Below are 13,579 nucleotides of genomic sequence, written 5' to 3'. Positions count from 1 at the left end.
CAGGCTGGTCTCAAACTCCTGACCTCAGGTCATTCACCCACCTCAGCCTCCCAAAGTGCTGGGATTACAGGTGTGAGCCACCATACCCAGTCAAAATATTTTCTTCTTTGGTCTCACCAGACACCATTCTTGTTTTTCTTTCATAGAAGACAATCATTAGACTTGTCTTTTCTACTTTTCCCCTAAAGAACAGGGTTCAGGACAGTCGCAATGGCTCACACCTGTAATCTCAGCACTTTAGGAGGCCAAGGCAGGAGGATCACTTGAGGTCTGGAGTTCAAGACCAGCCTGGCCAACATAGTGAAACCCCATCTCTACTAAAAATACAAAAATTAGCTGGGCGTGGTGGTGTGTGCCTGTAATCCCAGTTATTCGGGAGGCTGAGGCACGAGAATCACCTGAACCCGGGAAGCAGAGGTTGTAGTGAGCCGAGACTGTGCCACTGCACTCCATTCTGGGGGAGAGAGTGAGACCCTGTTTAAAAAAAGAAAAAAAAAAAAAAGAACAGTGTTCCTTTTTTTCTTTCTTCTCTTCCCACATCATATTCCCTGGATGATCTTATTCACTCCAATAGTTTCAACAATCCCCCTTAGGCAGATGACACTGAAAATCTTCAGGGTGACATTTTCTACTGTTTACGGAGTAAACTAGCTTGAGGTCCCACAATCACCTTACACTAAATTTCTTCTAAAGTTGAATTTTATAAATACTATCTGTATATTAAGATGATCTCTAAGGAATACTGTTATACTTTTTGTTTAACTTACAATAAATGGTATGTATAGAATATTTTTATGAACAAAAGAATATAAATATTTCTATGCAACATGTGTAGTGTCCTCTGGCAGGACATAAACATTAGTAAAAGTAGTTATGACAGTGGGAGAAGACTTGCTTTTTAACTTTACCTTCTTTGTGCATTCTGAATTTTGTACCATGCTTTGTGCCCTTTGAAGGCCTACTCAAAAATAAATGCAAGTCTATAAATAAATACAAGGGACCTTCTTATCAGTCCCATCAAACCTATTCCCTGTCTGGCTGATGATATCACTCATCCATTCAGTATCTGCTAAAGACTTGGGAATTATACTCTCTCTCCTCAAATGCACATCCAATTACCATATTCAGTTGAAATGCTAGATCCTTCATTCACTTATGCATTCAATAGCAGCCCTAAGAACACACAATAAGCCAAACTGGGTAGAGAGAAAAAGATGGATGAGACATTGTCAGCACAGTACCCACAAGAAGCTCCCAGCCCAGGGACACAGAGCAACCATACCACACACTGAAACAGTGCTTCCTAAACAACTGATTCCTTTAGACATTTACAGGTATTTATTTGAGTAAGAGCTCATAAAATATATTTTTATAATATACACAAGAAAAAATACATTTGAATGAATAAAAAATAAAATGACAGAAGGTGACAGAATTTAGTGTTTATAAATGAGGTCATAAAGAACTTTAATAATTCAGAGAAGAAATTCAAAGTATATTTAAAAGTTGAGACCCTGCTTTACAATATTTTATAATTAAAAAAAGGCGTTTAAAGGTGATACATGACTTAATAATTTTCCAATTTCAAAATGAGTTTCTAGACACTATTGTTCATGAACCAAAAAAAAACCAAACAACAACAAAACCCAAACACTTTGGCAAGCAAAGTATTATTAGTCCATAGCAGCTTCATAACAGTTTACTTTTTTAATAAAAAGATTTTTCAATTTACACTTGTTGTAGTAGAAAAAACTAATATGCTAAGTCTGTAAGCTATGCAGTAAAAATAATGACCGTAATGAAGCCAGAATTCTATGAAAATGTGCACCACATTGCATATATAGTAGCTGAGTAAATGTAAACCATGTGCTTATTAACTCTTCTATATAAAATATTGAACCCCCAAGTCTCACACATTGCCTCCTATGTCCACATCTCTTTTTTGAAGGCAGCCTCACGCTTTAAGCCAATATATATTTGCTATTTGAAAAAGTTCTCATCCTCATCACTAAAAAGGTTTCTGTAAAGGCCTTAGACATTTTTTCAGTACCCTAGTAACAAGACATATCATCATCAATAAATGATCACAGCCTTTCGAAAAAACTACTGAGATTGGAGAATGGGTTTCTGTCTCCAACCCCTGAAAGACGTTGCTGTTTCAAGACCTACAGCTCCAAGAAGACAACTCAGAATTTCTTACTTTTAAAAAAAATATCGTCATGAATAACTGAATAATTAGATTTCTAGGAAAATGAGGCGTTTAAATTAAGATTTAGCAAAATCAGCTATAATGTATTTACTTCTACTCATTGATGACAGAAATCAGTTAAAGTTTTACAAACAAAAGATATAAATACTGCATAATACATAGTGAATATTGGCACAAACCCTTTCATACTTAAAGCATAAAATGCAATCAGTAAATCTGATGCTCTTAAGTGTGTTTCTTAAGATGACATCAAAAAACCTCTAGATAGCATGGAAATTTCCCAGTTTAAGGCTTTCCAATAGGTTTGTAGCAAGCATCAGGTTGCCAGAGGCGAATATCAACAAGAACTTGATTGAGTTTTTGCATCCAGAGATCCCGCTCTTCTTTAGTATCTGCAGACAGCCAGTTCCTACAGGAACAAACAACCAAAGAGGTCAGAATTCTTCTCCCCCAATTCCATACCCCCATGTACTCTTGCAAGGGAAAAAAATGACTAAATAAATCAGTAAATGAATTACCTTTAACCACCTTTTATAGATGCTAATCCAGAGCCACTTAGTGAGGTGCATCTCCAAATAAAACAGAGGAAAATTATCCCATTTGGTTAACTGATGCTAACTTACACTAATTACACTTGGTAAAGGATGGTGCTTCCAACAGGTGTTTTATACAGGTAGTGTGTGGCCTGGGTAACCTGATAGTATAGGACACCCACTGAGTGTGGGCAACTTCTCAGCAAGAGCACCAAAGGCCTGAATATAGGCACTCCCTGAATATAGGCACTCCCAATATAATCTTCAGAGTCAGGTTCCCCAACAGCTGCAATCACAGACTCTCACGATCCTTCACCTGGCTCTACAGGTAATATTATTTTGCACTGTCTGCCATTAGATTTGTCCTACTATATTAGTAGAACATGGTATTTATAATAAACTATCTAAAGATCCTAAAACTTTGTCTATCCTAACCTCTCTGTCCATGTTAGGAATATTTTCCTTGCATCCATATTTAGTTACAAGTTGAAAGAATAACTAGTTGACGGGGCAGGCCAGAGTAAGGAAGGGGGGATTCCCTAACTTATAGCCCGAACATCCTTCTAGGGAACGGCCAGCCATTAGGTTTTTACATTGCACTCATTCTACAACTTTATAAGTTCTCCCCATTTATACTAGAAATGGTGTAAATATGAGTAAGTGGAGTTTATCACCTTCTAGTAGTCAATGAAGAAAGTACTGCACTTATAATAGCCACCACTTGTTAAGCTCATTCCATGTACTTGAAAGTGTGCTAAGTGTGTTTACTCATTCATCTCTATTGTCTGAAGTCTCTGTGAACCTATTCTGGTTCAAGAGGCTTAAAACAACAACAACAACAACAACAAAAACTCTATTGTCACTGTAGAGTTTATTTTTCCTTTTTGACACAGAAGATTTCAGAGGGCCAGCAAAGTTAAGTGACCTGCCATAGTTACATTTGATGAGTCAGGATTTAAACTTAAATCTGTTGACCTCAAAGCTCCACTGTAACTACTGCCTCCCCATGTGATAAAACATTCTGGTTTCAATGTGTAGTCTCTGTTTTGAAGTATGCAGTAGAGATTAGAAGATAAATCGTTAGCATTGACAGCAAACTTAGTTAGTAGAAATGAAAATGAGGTACATTAAATTCAAGTAAAAGGCCTAAGTCCAAAAGGCCCAAGGCCCTGTAAGGAAACAGTTCAGTAAGGCAAAGGAGAATGCAGAACTGCAGAATGTTTATATTCTCACCATCAAAAAAGTTAAATAAAATTTAGGCCACCAAGCAAAGCTGAAGACTCAGCCAAGACTGAACTGAGAATGTACCATTCTCATATGCTTGAGCGAAGGGTACCCATCCAAGTTATAATTTTATAGTAAGAAAGACCACAAGTAAATGAGGCACAGAGTAATTAAAGTAACATGTAATCTGGCTATTTTTTTTTTTTAATCACAGGGGAAGGTCTACAGAGAAGTCTAAGAGAGTTTATGCAACCAGTGAAAAATAAGGTTATACAAAAAATGTGAGTGATATTCAAAATGGCTGAAGTGGGCTGCTGTGGTTAAGAACTATCTAGATACTGCACTTTGGTTGGTTCCTCCACTGACCATGGCCATGGACAGGTCACTATCAAACAAAATGATTAGAAATCCATTTTGCCTGTCCTGCCCTGTCTGATTCCACCACTGCATAGAAGACCCCTGAAAGAATGAATGAGTTAAAATGAATAAATCTGAAAGTAATCTAGACATCAAAATTTTCCAACAAATGAGTCTTCTATCCAGCTATTTTAAAACAAATTGGCAGTCTCTGGGCAACTTTGTTCTACTTTAGTATCGTGTCTCCTGTAGCTTTCTAATATTTTCACATTAGAAACTCATAAAGCTAGTCCTACCAATCTCCCCCCATCGGCAATATCCAGTAACAGCCTAATTACTAAAGATCTTACCAAATTCTAACTTTTGTACCTAATGACAACTCTGTACACTGAAGTTGGTCTTCAAGCTTCTCTTAGGCATCCAAGCAAAGAAACCTATCTCAGAATCTTAGCAATAAACCTTTGTATCTTACACTTGAGCTCAGGGTTAATTAAAAAAGGGGTACCCCCAAAAGTTTTATTCTGTTAATCTCCATCCAGAAATTTGCAGAATAGAATGAGACTGTTTTTGTGAGTCATCTGATTACATGAGGTTATTCTGGGAATGGAAGGAAGGGATGTGTAAAGTCTCTTTGAATAATGCTTGACTCCTCAACTACGCATGAAATCTTTAAACTTACCCCAAAGATTATCTAACTGCCATGAAAATGCCTCCACTGTGAGCACACCGGAAAACATTAGCTAAGATACGACCTGAGTATTATACTTTCCTTAACTACGTTAATTAGTTATTATAGATGGTTCACGTACTGCTTTGTGTATGTTCTGTTTTCTCACTAAGGCTGTGCCCTTTTCAACGTCAAGGACCATCTCTGATATTTCTTAGTGGTAAGTACATAGTGTACATAGCGGGCAATCAATTGCTTAGTTGATCGAAATATTTATAGTCCAATACATACTTGGTGACACAGAGTGTGTCCCTGCATTGGCTGACAAGAGTCTCTCGGTCATCTTCTCTTTGTGGTCGGACAGTAATTAATTCAAAAGTGTTGCGTCTTGCACAAAATTCTCTGTTGGCTGGTTCTATCTGACGACTGGTACAATTAGCCAGATTTATCCTTCCTATGGGATTCTTTAAAAACAAATTAAGAGAAATCAGTAGAAAATAAGACTAAGTCAGTAAGTATTAAGCAGCATTTAAGTTGGTACAAATTAAAATTAAAATTAAAAAGCTATTCATTTAAAAGTTAAAATTTAGTTACGCTGGGCTTAGAGAAACATATTTAACATTTATTATTGTTCCTAGCTAGACATAAAAATAAAACTCAAAAATATCAACTGGTAGCTCTTGCCAACTATCCTAAAAAGCACTTTATTATGGTGAACTTCAAATAAAAAACACAAACAACAGTATAATGAGCCCCAGGTACCAAAACCAGCTATAACAATGAGAAACACACCCAACTGCCTTTTATCTGTAACTTACCCACTTCTCCCCTTTCTATAAAAGGAAACCTAGACATTGGATTTCATGTGCAAATATTTCTTTATATATCTATAAAAGATAAGGGCAGGCAATTGCCCTGGATTGTTGGCAGCCATGAATTCCTATGACACAAGTCAAAGTGGAGGAAAACATTCACGAGACCAAATGGTCCTGAAAACGGGAAAAGAAACACATATAGCCACACATGAGCCAACAGCCAATAACTGTGTCAACTCTATTAGAATTTTTAAAAATAAAAGGAGAATACACCATTTTAAAACCTTAGATTGGCTAAGTCTGGAAAAAACAGTAACGACCTCTGTTAATTGGTTAGGGAGTGAGTAACACAGATTCTTATGCATCACTGGTGAAAGTATAATATGATCTATTACTGGTAGGCAACTTGATAACAGTAATCAAAAACCATTAACAATGAGCATTTTCTGATCCTACAGTTCCACCTAAATTTATCCTAAGCAAGTATATAAATATGTACACACAGATTCTAATATGTGTAGTCACTGCTTTTTCATAATAGCAAAAAATTCTAAACAAATTAAATGACAGTAACAGGGGACTATTTAAATAAATCATGGTATTGTTTCCAGCAAATATGATACATTAAATAGTCTGAAAGTCCTCTCATTATATAAGCCGCCAAATGCTACATAATTAAATTGACAAGAAAGTAGAAAAATCCTTCAAAGGCCAAAATCAATGAGCAAGGGAGAATGAAGAATATTAAGCTAGTGTGAAACCCTGACTTCCCTTGGGGCATTTGCCAACACTAAGACCTGCAACCTAGAAATGACAGAATATAAATTCTGGTATTTGTTTTAAAACACCCTAGCAAAGCAACAAAACAAAACAAAACAAAAATGCATGCGTGTTGTGGGGAGATAAATGAAACCTGAAAATGAATAATTAATTAAGCTGGAAGTTCATTATACTATTTTTGCTTAGTGTACATTTGAACATTTTCAATTATAAAATGCAAAACAGGGCTGGGTGCAGTGGCTCATGCCCGTAATCCCAACACTTCAGGAGGCGGAGACGGGTGGATCGCTTTGAGCTCGAGTTTGAGACCAGCCTGGCCAACATGGTGAAACCCCATCTCTACCGAAAATACAAAAATTAGCCGTGTGTGGTGGTGCTTGCCTGTAGTCCCAGCTACTCCAGAGGCTGAGGCAGAGAATCGCTTGAGCCCAGGAGGCAAAGGTTGCAGTGAGCCCAGACCGCTCCACTGCACTCCAGCCTGGGTGACCGAGTGAGACCCTGTCTCAAAAAAAAAGAAAAAAGTGAAACATTCTGGGAATGGAAGGAAGGGACGTGTAAAGTCTCTTTGAATAATGCTTGACTCCTCAACTACGCATGAAATCTTTAAACTTAACCCAAAGATTATCTAACTGCCATGAAAATGCCTCCACTGTGAGCATACCGGAAAACATTAGCTAAGATACGACCTGAGTATTATACTTTCCTTAACTACGTTAATTTAGTTATTATTGATGGTTGTATCTGTATGTATATTTCCATGAGGTGACGGCGGTGTGTGTGTGTGTGTGTGTGTGTGTGTGTGTGTGTGTGTGTGCGCGTGCGCGGTGTAAGGAAAAAGCAAGGACCAAGAATAGTCATACAGTAGCCCCCGCTTATCCATGGTTTCACTTTCCATAGCTTCAATTACCCACAGTCAACCATAGTTTAAAAATATTAAAAGAAAAATTATAGAAAAACTATTCATAAGTTTTAAACTGCGTGCCACTCTAAGCAGCATGATGAAATCTCCTGCCATTGCACCTGGTATGTGGATCCTCCCTTCGTCCAGCGTATCCACGCTGTACCCGCTACCTGCTCAGCAGTCACTTAGCAGCGTTCTAAGATCAACTGAGATCGAGATCATCCTGCCTAACACGGTGAAAACCCGTCTCTACTAAAAAAATACAAAAAATTAGCCGGGCATGGTGGCGGGCGCCTGTAGTCCCAGCTACTCGGGAGGCTGAGGCAGGAGAATGGTGTGAACCTGGGAGGCGGAGCTTGCAGTGAGCCAAGATCGCGTCACTGCACTCCAGCTTTGGCAACAGAGCAAGACTCCGTCTCAAAAAAAAAAAAAAAAAAAAGATGAACGGCTATAGTATGCAGTGCTTGTGTTCAAGTAGACCCTATCTGACTTAATAAGGTCCCCAAAGTACAAGAGTAGATATGCCAAAGACAAATCATAAAGTGCTTCCTTTATGTGAAAAGGTGAAAGTCTTCAACTTAATACGGAAAGAAAAAAAATCGTATGCTGAGGTTGCCAAGATCTACACAGTAAGAATAAATCTTCTATCCATGAAATTGTGAGGAAAAAGAAATTCATGCTAGTTTCGTTATCACATCTCCAACTGCAAAAGTTACCACCACAGTACATGGTAAGTGCTTAATTAAAATAGAAAAGGCATTAAATTTGTGGGTGTAACACATCAACAGAAACGTGTTGTGATTGATGGCAACTGGGTCTGGTACTTATCCATGGTTTCATGCATTCACTGGCGGTACTGGAACGCATCCACTGAGGATAAGGGGGAACTACTATACATTACTGCATAAGTTAGGAGACCTGCCTTAGCAGACATTAAGATTTATTTTAAAGCTATGGTCATTGAGATTGGGATAGGGAAACAAACCAAAGGAAACAGAACAGTGAGCCTAAAAATAAACCTACACATATAATGACATCTTGATACACATGAGAAATGGCATTGTGGATCAGTGAATGATATAGTTTGGATATTTGTCTTCACCCAGATCTCATGTTGAATTGTAATCCCCAGTGTTGGAGGTGGGGCCTAGTGGGAGGTGATTGGATCACGGAGGTGAATTTCTCAAGAAATCCCCTTGGTGCTGTCCTCAAATAGTGAATGAATTCTCACATGAATTGATTGTTTAAAAATGTATGGTACCTCCATTTGCTCGCTTGCTCGCTCACTCATGCTTTTACCATGTGATGCACCTGCTCCCACTTCACCTTCCGCTGTGAGTAAAAGCTCCCTGAGGCCTCCCCAGAAGCTGAGCAGATGCCAGTGTCATGCTTCCAGTACAGCCTGCAGAACCAGGAGCCAATTTAAAAATTACCCAGTCTTGGGTATTTCTTCATAGCAATGCAAGAATGACCTAATACAGTGGGGAAAGAACCAACCATTCAATGATGCTGGCACAACTGGTTATCCAGGTGAGGAAAAAAAAAATCAATTCTAGGGAAATTAAATATGAAGTATAAAACTTTATAACTTTAGAAAGAGGTATAAAAGAAATCTTTGACTCCAGGATAAGGATAGTTTCTTAAATTAGACCCTAAAAAGCACAAAGCAATAGACTGGCAGGTCTGATTACCTTAACATTAGCAAAGTCTGTGCATAAAAAGACACTAAAAAGATAAATTAAAAGATATGCCAAGCCTAAGACTAGGGAAATATAATTGCAATGTATCAAAAAATATTAAAATGAATAATATATAGACAATCAGTTCATAGGAGAGAAAATATAAATGGCCATACACACTCTTATGCTTAGAAAAGATACTTAGTCTAGTAATCAAGAAGACACAAAAATTTTTAAAATAAGAGTACATTTCACATCTATCATACTGATGGAAGTTTAAAAGGCTGACATATGATGTGTTGGTGGGAATATGAAAAGCTGAGAACTCTCAAATACTGGTGGGAATGGAAAATCGTTCAACCACTTTTGGGACTCATTTGACAAAATCAAGTTGTAGATGTGCAAACCCTACAACCCAGCAATTCTGCTACTAGATAACATTCAAAAAAGAACTCTCATCCATGTGTACAAGAAACTAAATCTTCCTGCATGTGGGCTGTAAAAGGTACAAACCAAAACAAAATAAGAAGAAAGTGAATCACAGCAGCATTGTCTGTATACAACAATTTAGAAATAATCTAAGGGTCTCTAAACAGGAGAATGGATAAATTGTAATGTGTTCTTACAAAAGTATACTATACAGAGAAAAGGGGACAAACTAAAGCTACACATACCACCCCAGACAAATTTCACAAACCATACCGACCCAAAAAAGGCAAGTTGCAGAATGATACATACAGTATGTTATTATCTGTATAATGTTTAAAAACATGCAATTGCAGCAACATATATTGCTTATATACACGTACAGGTTAAACATCCAAAATCTGCAAATCTTGAAATCTGAATTGCTCCAAAATCCAAAACTTTTTGAGAGTCAACATGATGCTTAAAGGAAATGCTCATTGGAGCATCACAGATTTTCAATTTTTGGATTAGGAGATAATTAACTGGCAAGTATAATGCAAATATACCAAGACCTGAAAAAAAATCCCAAATCTGAAACACCTCTAAATCCCAAGGATTATGAATAAGGGATATTCAATCTGTATAATAAAAATTTAAATAAGTTCATGGGAACAATAAACAAGTTTAGGATAGTGGTTATCTCTGCGGGAGAGAGAATTACATGGGGAGCTTCAACTGGAATAATAACACAGAGGTTGATGAAATTATTTTACACCCTTTTGAATGTCTCCAACATTTCACAATAAAATTTTAAAATATTAATAATTGTAATGACTACAGTGTAACACACATAGCTATCCAACACAGCATTATAGACTTATCTTTACTGATAATGAAAGATGTTAGAATATTTTATCAAGTAAAAAATCAGATTATAAAAAGCATGCTTTTCCTTTTAAAAAGATTCATAAATGAATAATTATTATATATTATACATTTTTAAAGTTTGAAAAGATATCTAACCAAAATATGAGCAATAGCTATGTCTGTTATGGATGATTTTCTTTTTAATTCTGCTTATTTCTATTTTGCAGTTTGGGGATAATAAATAATCTTACTTGGGCAATAATACTAACTTCTTTAAAAACATGATAAAATTTATTACACAAAATCCTATTGTTAAATTTTAGAAACAAAATACAAACCACTGTTCCTGTGGGTGGGTTTCCATTGCTGTTTTACCCTAACTAATAAGATAAAAATTAAATTTAAAACATTTCCAACTTCAAATGTCAACAAAAAATATAATTAAACATCCAGTAGAAAAGAAGGAAAAATATACATGTTAAGCCACTTTAAGAGTGGTCAAATTACAGGGAATGGATAGGATATAAAAATTGTAAAGATATATCACACACACACACACCTACAACAAAAACTTTTTTTTTGAGATGGAGTCTTGCTCTGTAGCTCAGGCTGGAGTGCCGTGGTGTGATCTCGGCTCACTGCAACCTTGGCCTCCAGGATCCAAGCGATTCTCCTGCCTCAGCCTCCTGAATAGCTGGGATTACAGGCACCTGCCACCACACCCGGCTAGTTTTTGTGTTTTTAGCAGAGACAGGATTTCACTATGTTGGCCAGGCTGGTCTCGAACTCCTGACCTCGGGTGATCTGCCTGCCTTGGCCTCCCAAAGTGCTGGGATTACAGGCATGAGCCACTGCGCCCGGCCAACAAGAACATTTTTAATGGCTTAGTGAGTACATAAAAAGGGTTATTAATTTGGGTGAGTGATGGGGGCCAGAGGGAACATTTGCATGAACACTACATGAAAGTCAATCAGGGCTTTCACCACTAAACAGTACTATTTAAATTACCTTTCGTTTCTCATCATCTGGATAAGTCCAATAAGATATACAGTTTCCAGAAAGAACACACCATCTTCGATGCCAGGCACCAAAACCACTAACATCTTCAAATATGGTCTGGAAAAGTCAATTGAAATGCTGGCTTTAGAAAATTGAGGAAAATGTCCTAACAATGAAATGCTGATTCTGTATGCTAACTGTAGTATGTTGAGATATTTCATATCTCAAAATCTATCTGTATGATTTTTTTTATCATGTCTTTTACCTTAGTAATGAAAATCACTGATTATTCATATCAGAAATTTTCTTCAACATCATCTACAAGCATTTAAGAACGTTCAGACATCAACCCTAAATTAAATACCTCTATCTAATCTTAGATTTTTGAAAAGTGTAGTGTCCCTAACGAAATGCTCCTTAAACAACAGAAATGCCTCAAGTGTTGGAGAATTAATAATACAAAATTACCATACCTTATATATTTTAAAAAACTAATGATAATATATTAAGTTAAACCTATCTTAATATGCAAGACAGGCATTTAATCTTTGTTTAGGAGATCAAGTTTTCTAACAGGATTAGAAAAGAGGTAGCTTATGATCACAGGCCTTGGTCAATAACCATGATAAACATCACAACTCCAAGTCCGCTGCTGAACCGTGAGACCCGCTTGAAGTGGTGCCTCCTTGCAGTCAGGCGTTTGTCCTTAGGAATGTTACTTATATTCTAAAGGTAGGCCAGGCAGTAGTGTTGGCTAGAAACAGGATTCCAGAATAGGCAACTAATAACATCTGGTTTTGTTCCACGGAAGCACTTCCACTTAAACAGTGTAAGTAGAAGCTAAGAGTTTTTCTCTCACTACTTTTTAGCTATAGTCATAAAAGAGCCCTAACTGATATAAAAGCCCTCACTTTTAACTAAAAAAAAAAAAAGGCCGGGTGCAGTGGCTCACGCCTGTAATCCCAGCACTTTGGGAGGCTGTGGCAGGTGGATCACGAGGTCAGGAGATCGAGACCATCCTGGCTAACACGGTGAAATCCCGTCTCTACTAAAAATACAAAAATCAGTCGGGCGTGGCAGTGAGTACCTGTAGTCTCAGCTACTTGGGAGGCTGAGGCAGGAAAATGGCCTGAACCCGGGAGGCAGAGCTTGCAGTGAGCCAAGATCGTGTCACTGCACTCCAGCCTGGGCGACACAGTAAGTCTTCATCTCAAAAAAAAAAAAAAACCATAAAAAAATAAAAAAAAACATAATTCATCTAGGAACTTCTGTGTTAAAGAACAAAGCAAGGTAAAAACATAACAATGATGTAGATCAGGGAAACTTTTTCTATAAGGGCCAGAAAGTAAATATTTTAGATTTTGGGCCATACGGTCCCTGCCACAGCTACTCAGCTTGGCTACTGTGGCACAGAAGCAGCAACAGATGCTAAGGAAGGAGATCAGCCTATGTTCCAATCAAAGACTATAAAAACAGGCAGTGAGGCCTGCTGTGCTGCCCTCTGATACAGATGATCCAAAGGCATCTTTGCATTTGATTTTAGATTACCTTCATATCCCAACTTTACTTTTCTGATTGTTGAGAAGCTAAGAATAAACTAGTATTACTTGGTTGTTGCTGTGAGGGACCATTCTAAGTATATCTTTAAATTATCTCAACTACTCCTTACTCCAACCCTATGACAGTAGGATACACACACTCTTCTCAATTCACTGTTTTATGTAAATTTCCCAAAAGGTGGCTTGAATTAGGAGTCTAATTTCTGGCCATGATGTGTGGGAGCAAATGTTACCAAGCTAGATTGAAACTTCAGATTAATTAGCTTGCTCCAACCATATGCTCTCCTGCCTCACCTTTTTCCTCCTCCCCTAATGCTTCCATTTTTCTCCCAAAGCAGCCTTTTTCTAGGCAATACTGCTCACAGCTCCCCAAGGAAGAAAGAAAGGAATCTTGTTATTTCAATCTCAAGCACGAAAGTTAACAGAAATCACTCACCAGCTCCCTCCTGTGTTAACGTTCACCTTTTACATCATAAAGGTAATAAACAGACAAGGTAACTTTTGATAAACAAGATTAACACCAGCTATTATGACATCCTACTATAATCAGAGAAGAATAAGGACAGCCTTTTCATTCCTAT

The 13,579-nt window shown here is 37.4% G+C and overlaps 1 protein-coding gene across 5 annotated transcripts in view; it reads right to left on the bottom strand.

Annotated features, from left to right (window-relative positions):
* Positions 1-1,315: 1,315 nt before the first annotated feature.
* ANLN (anillin actin binding protein) overlaps positions 1,316-13,579 on the bottom strand; it is a 64,558-nt gene continuing 52,294 nt past the window's right edge. For 3 of the 5 annotated variants that reach the window (XM_009203101.2, XM_009203103.2, XM_003896102.4), the window contains 3 exons: positions 11,449-11,556; positions 5,282-5,454; positions 1,316-2,618 (listed from right to left, as the gene is read on the bottom strand). In XM_009203101.2, coding sequence (XP_009201365.1) covers positions 2,495-2,618; positions 5,282-5,454; positions 11,449-11,556 — 405 coding nt within the window. In that variant the 3' untranslated portion in view covers positions 1,316-2,494. The remainder of the gene's footprint in view (positions 2,619-5,281; positions 5,455-11,448; positions 11,557-13,579) is intronic. The other 2 variants (XM_003896101.4, XM_009203102.2) reach the window with 2 other exon arrangements.

The sequence above is a fragment of the Papio anubis genome, chromosome 4 (genome assembly GCF_008728515.1).
Source record: "Papio anubis isolate 15944 chromosome 4, Panubis1.0, whole genome shotgun sequence".
Classification (NCBI taxonomy): domain Eukaryota; kingdom Metazoa; phylum Chordata; class Mammalia; order Primates; family Cercopithecidae; genus Papio; species Papio anubis.
The sequence above is the reverse complement of the archived record's forward strand: the minus strand, read 5'-3'. Positions and strand labels throughout refer to the sequence as shown.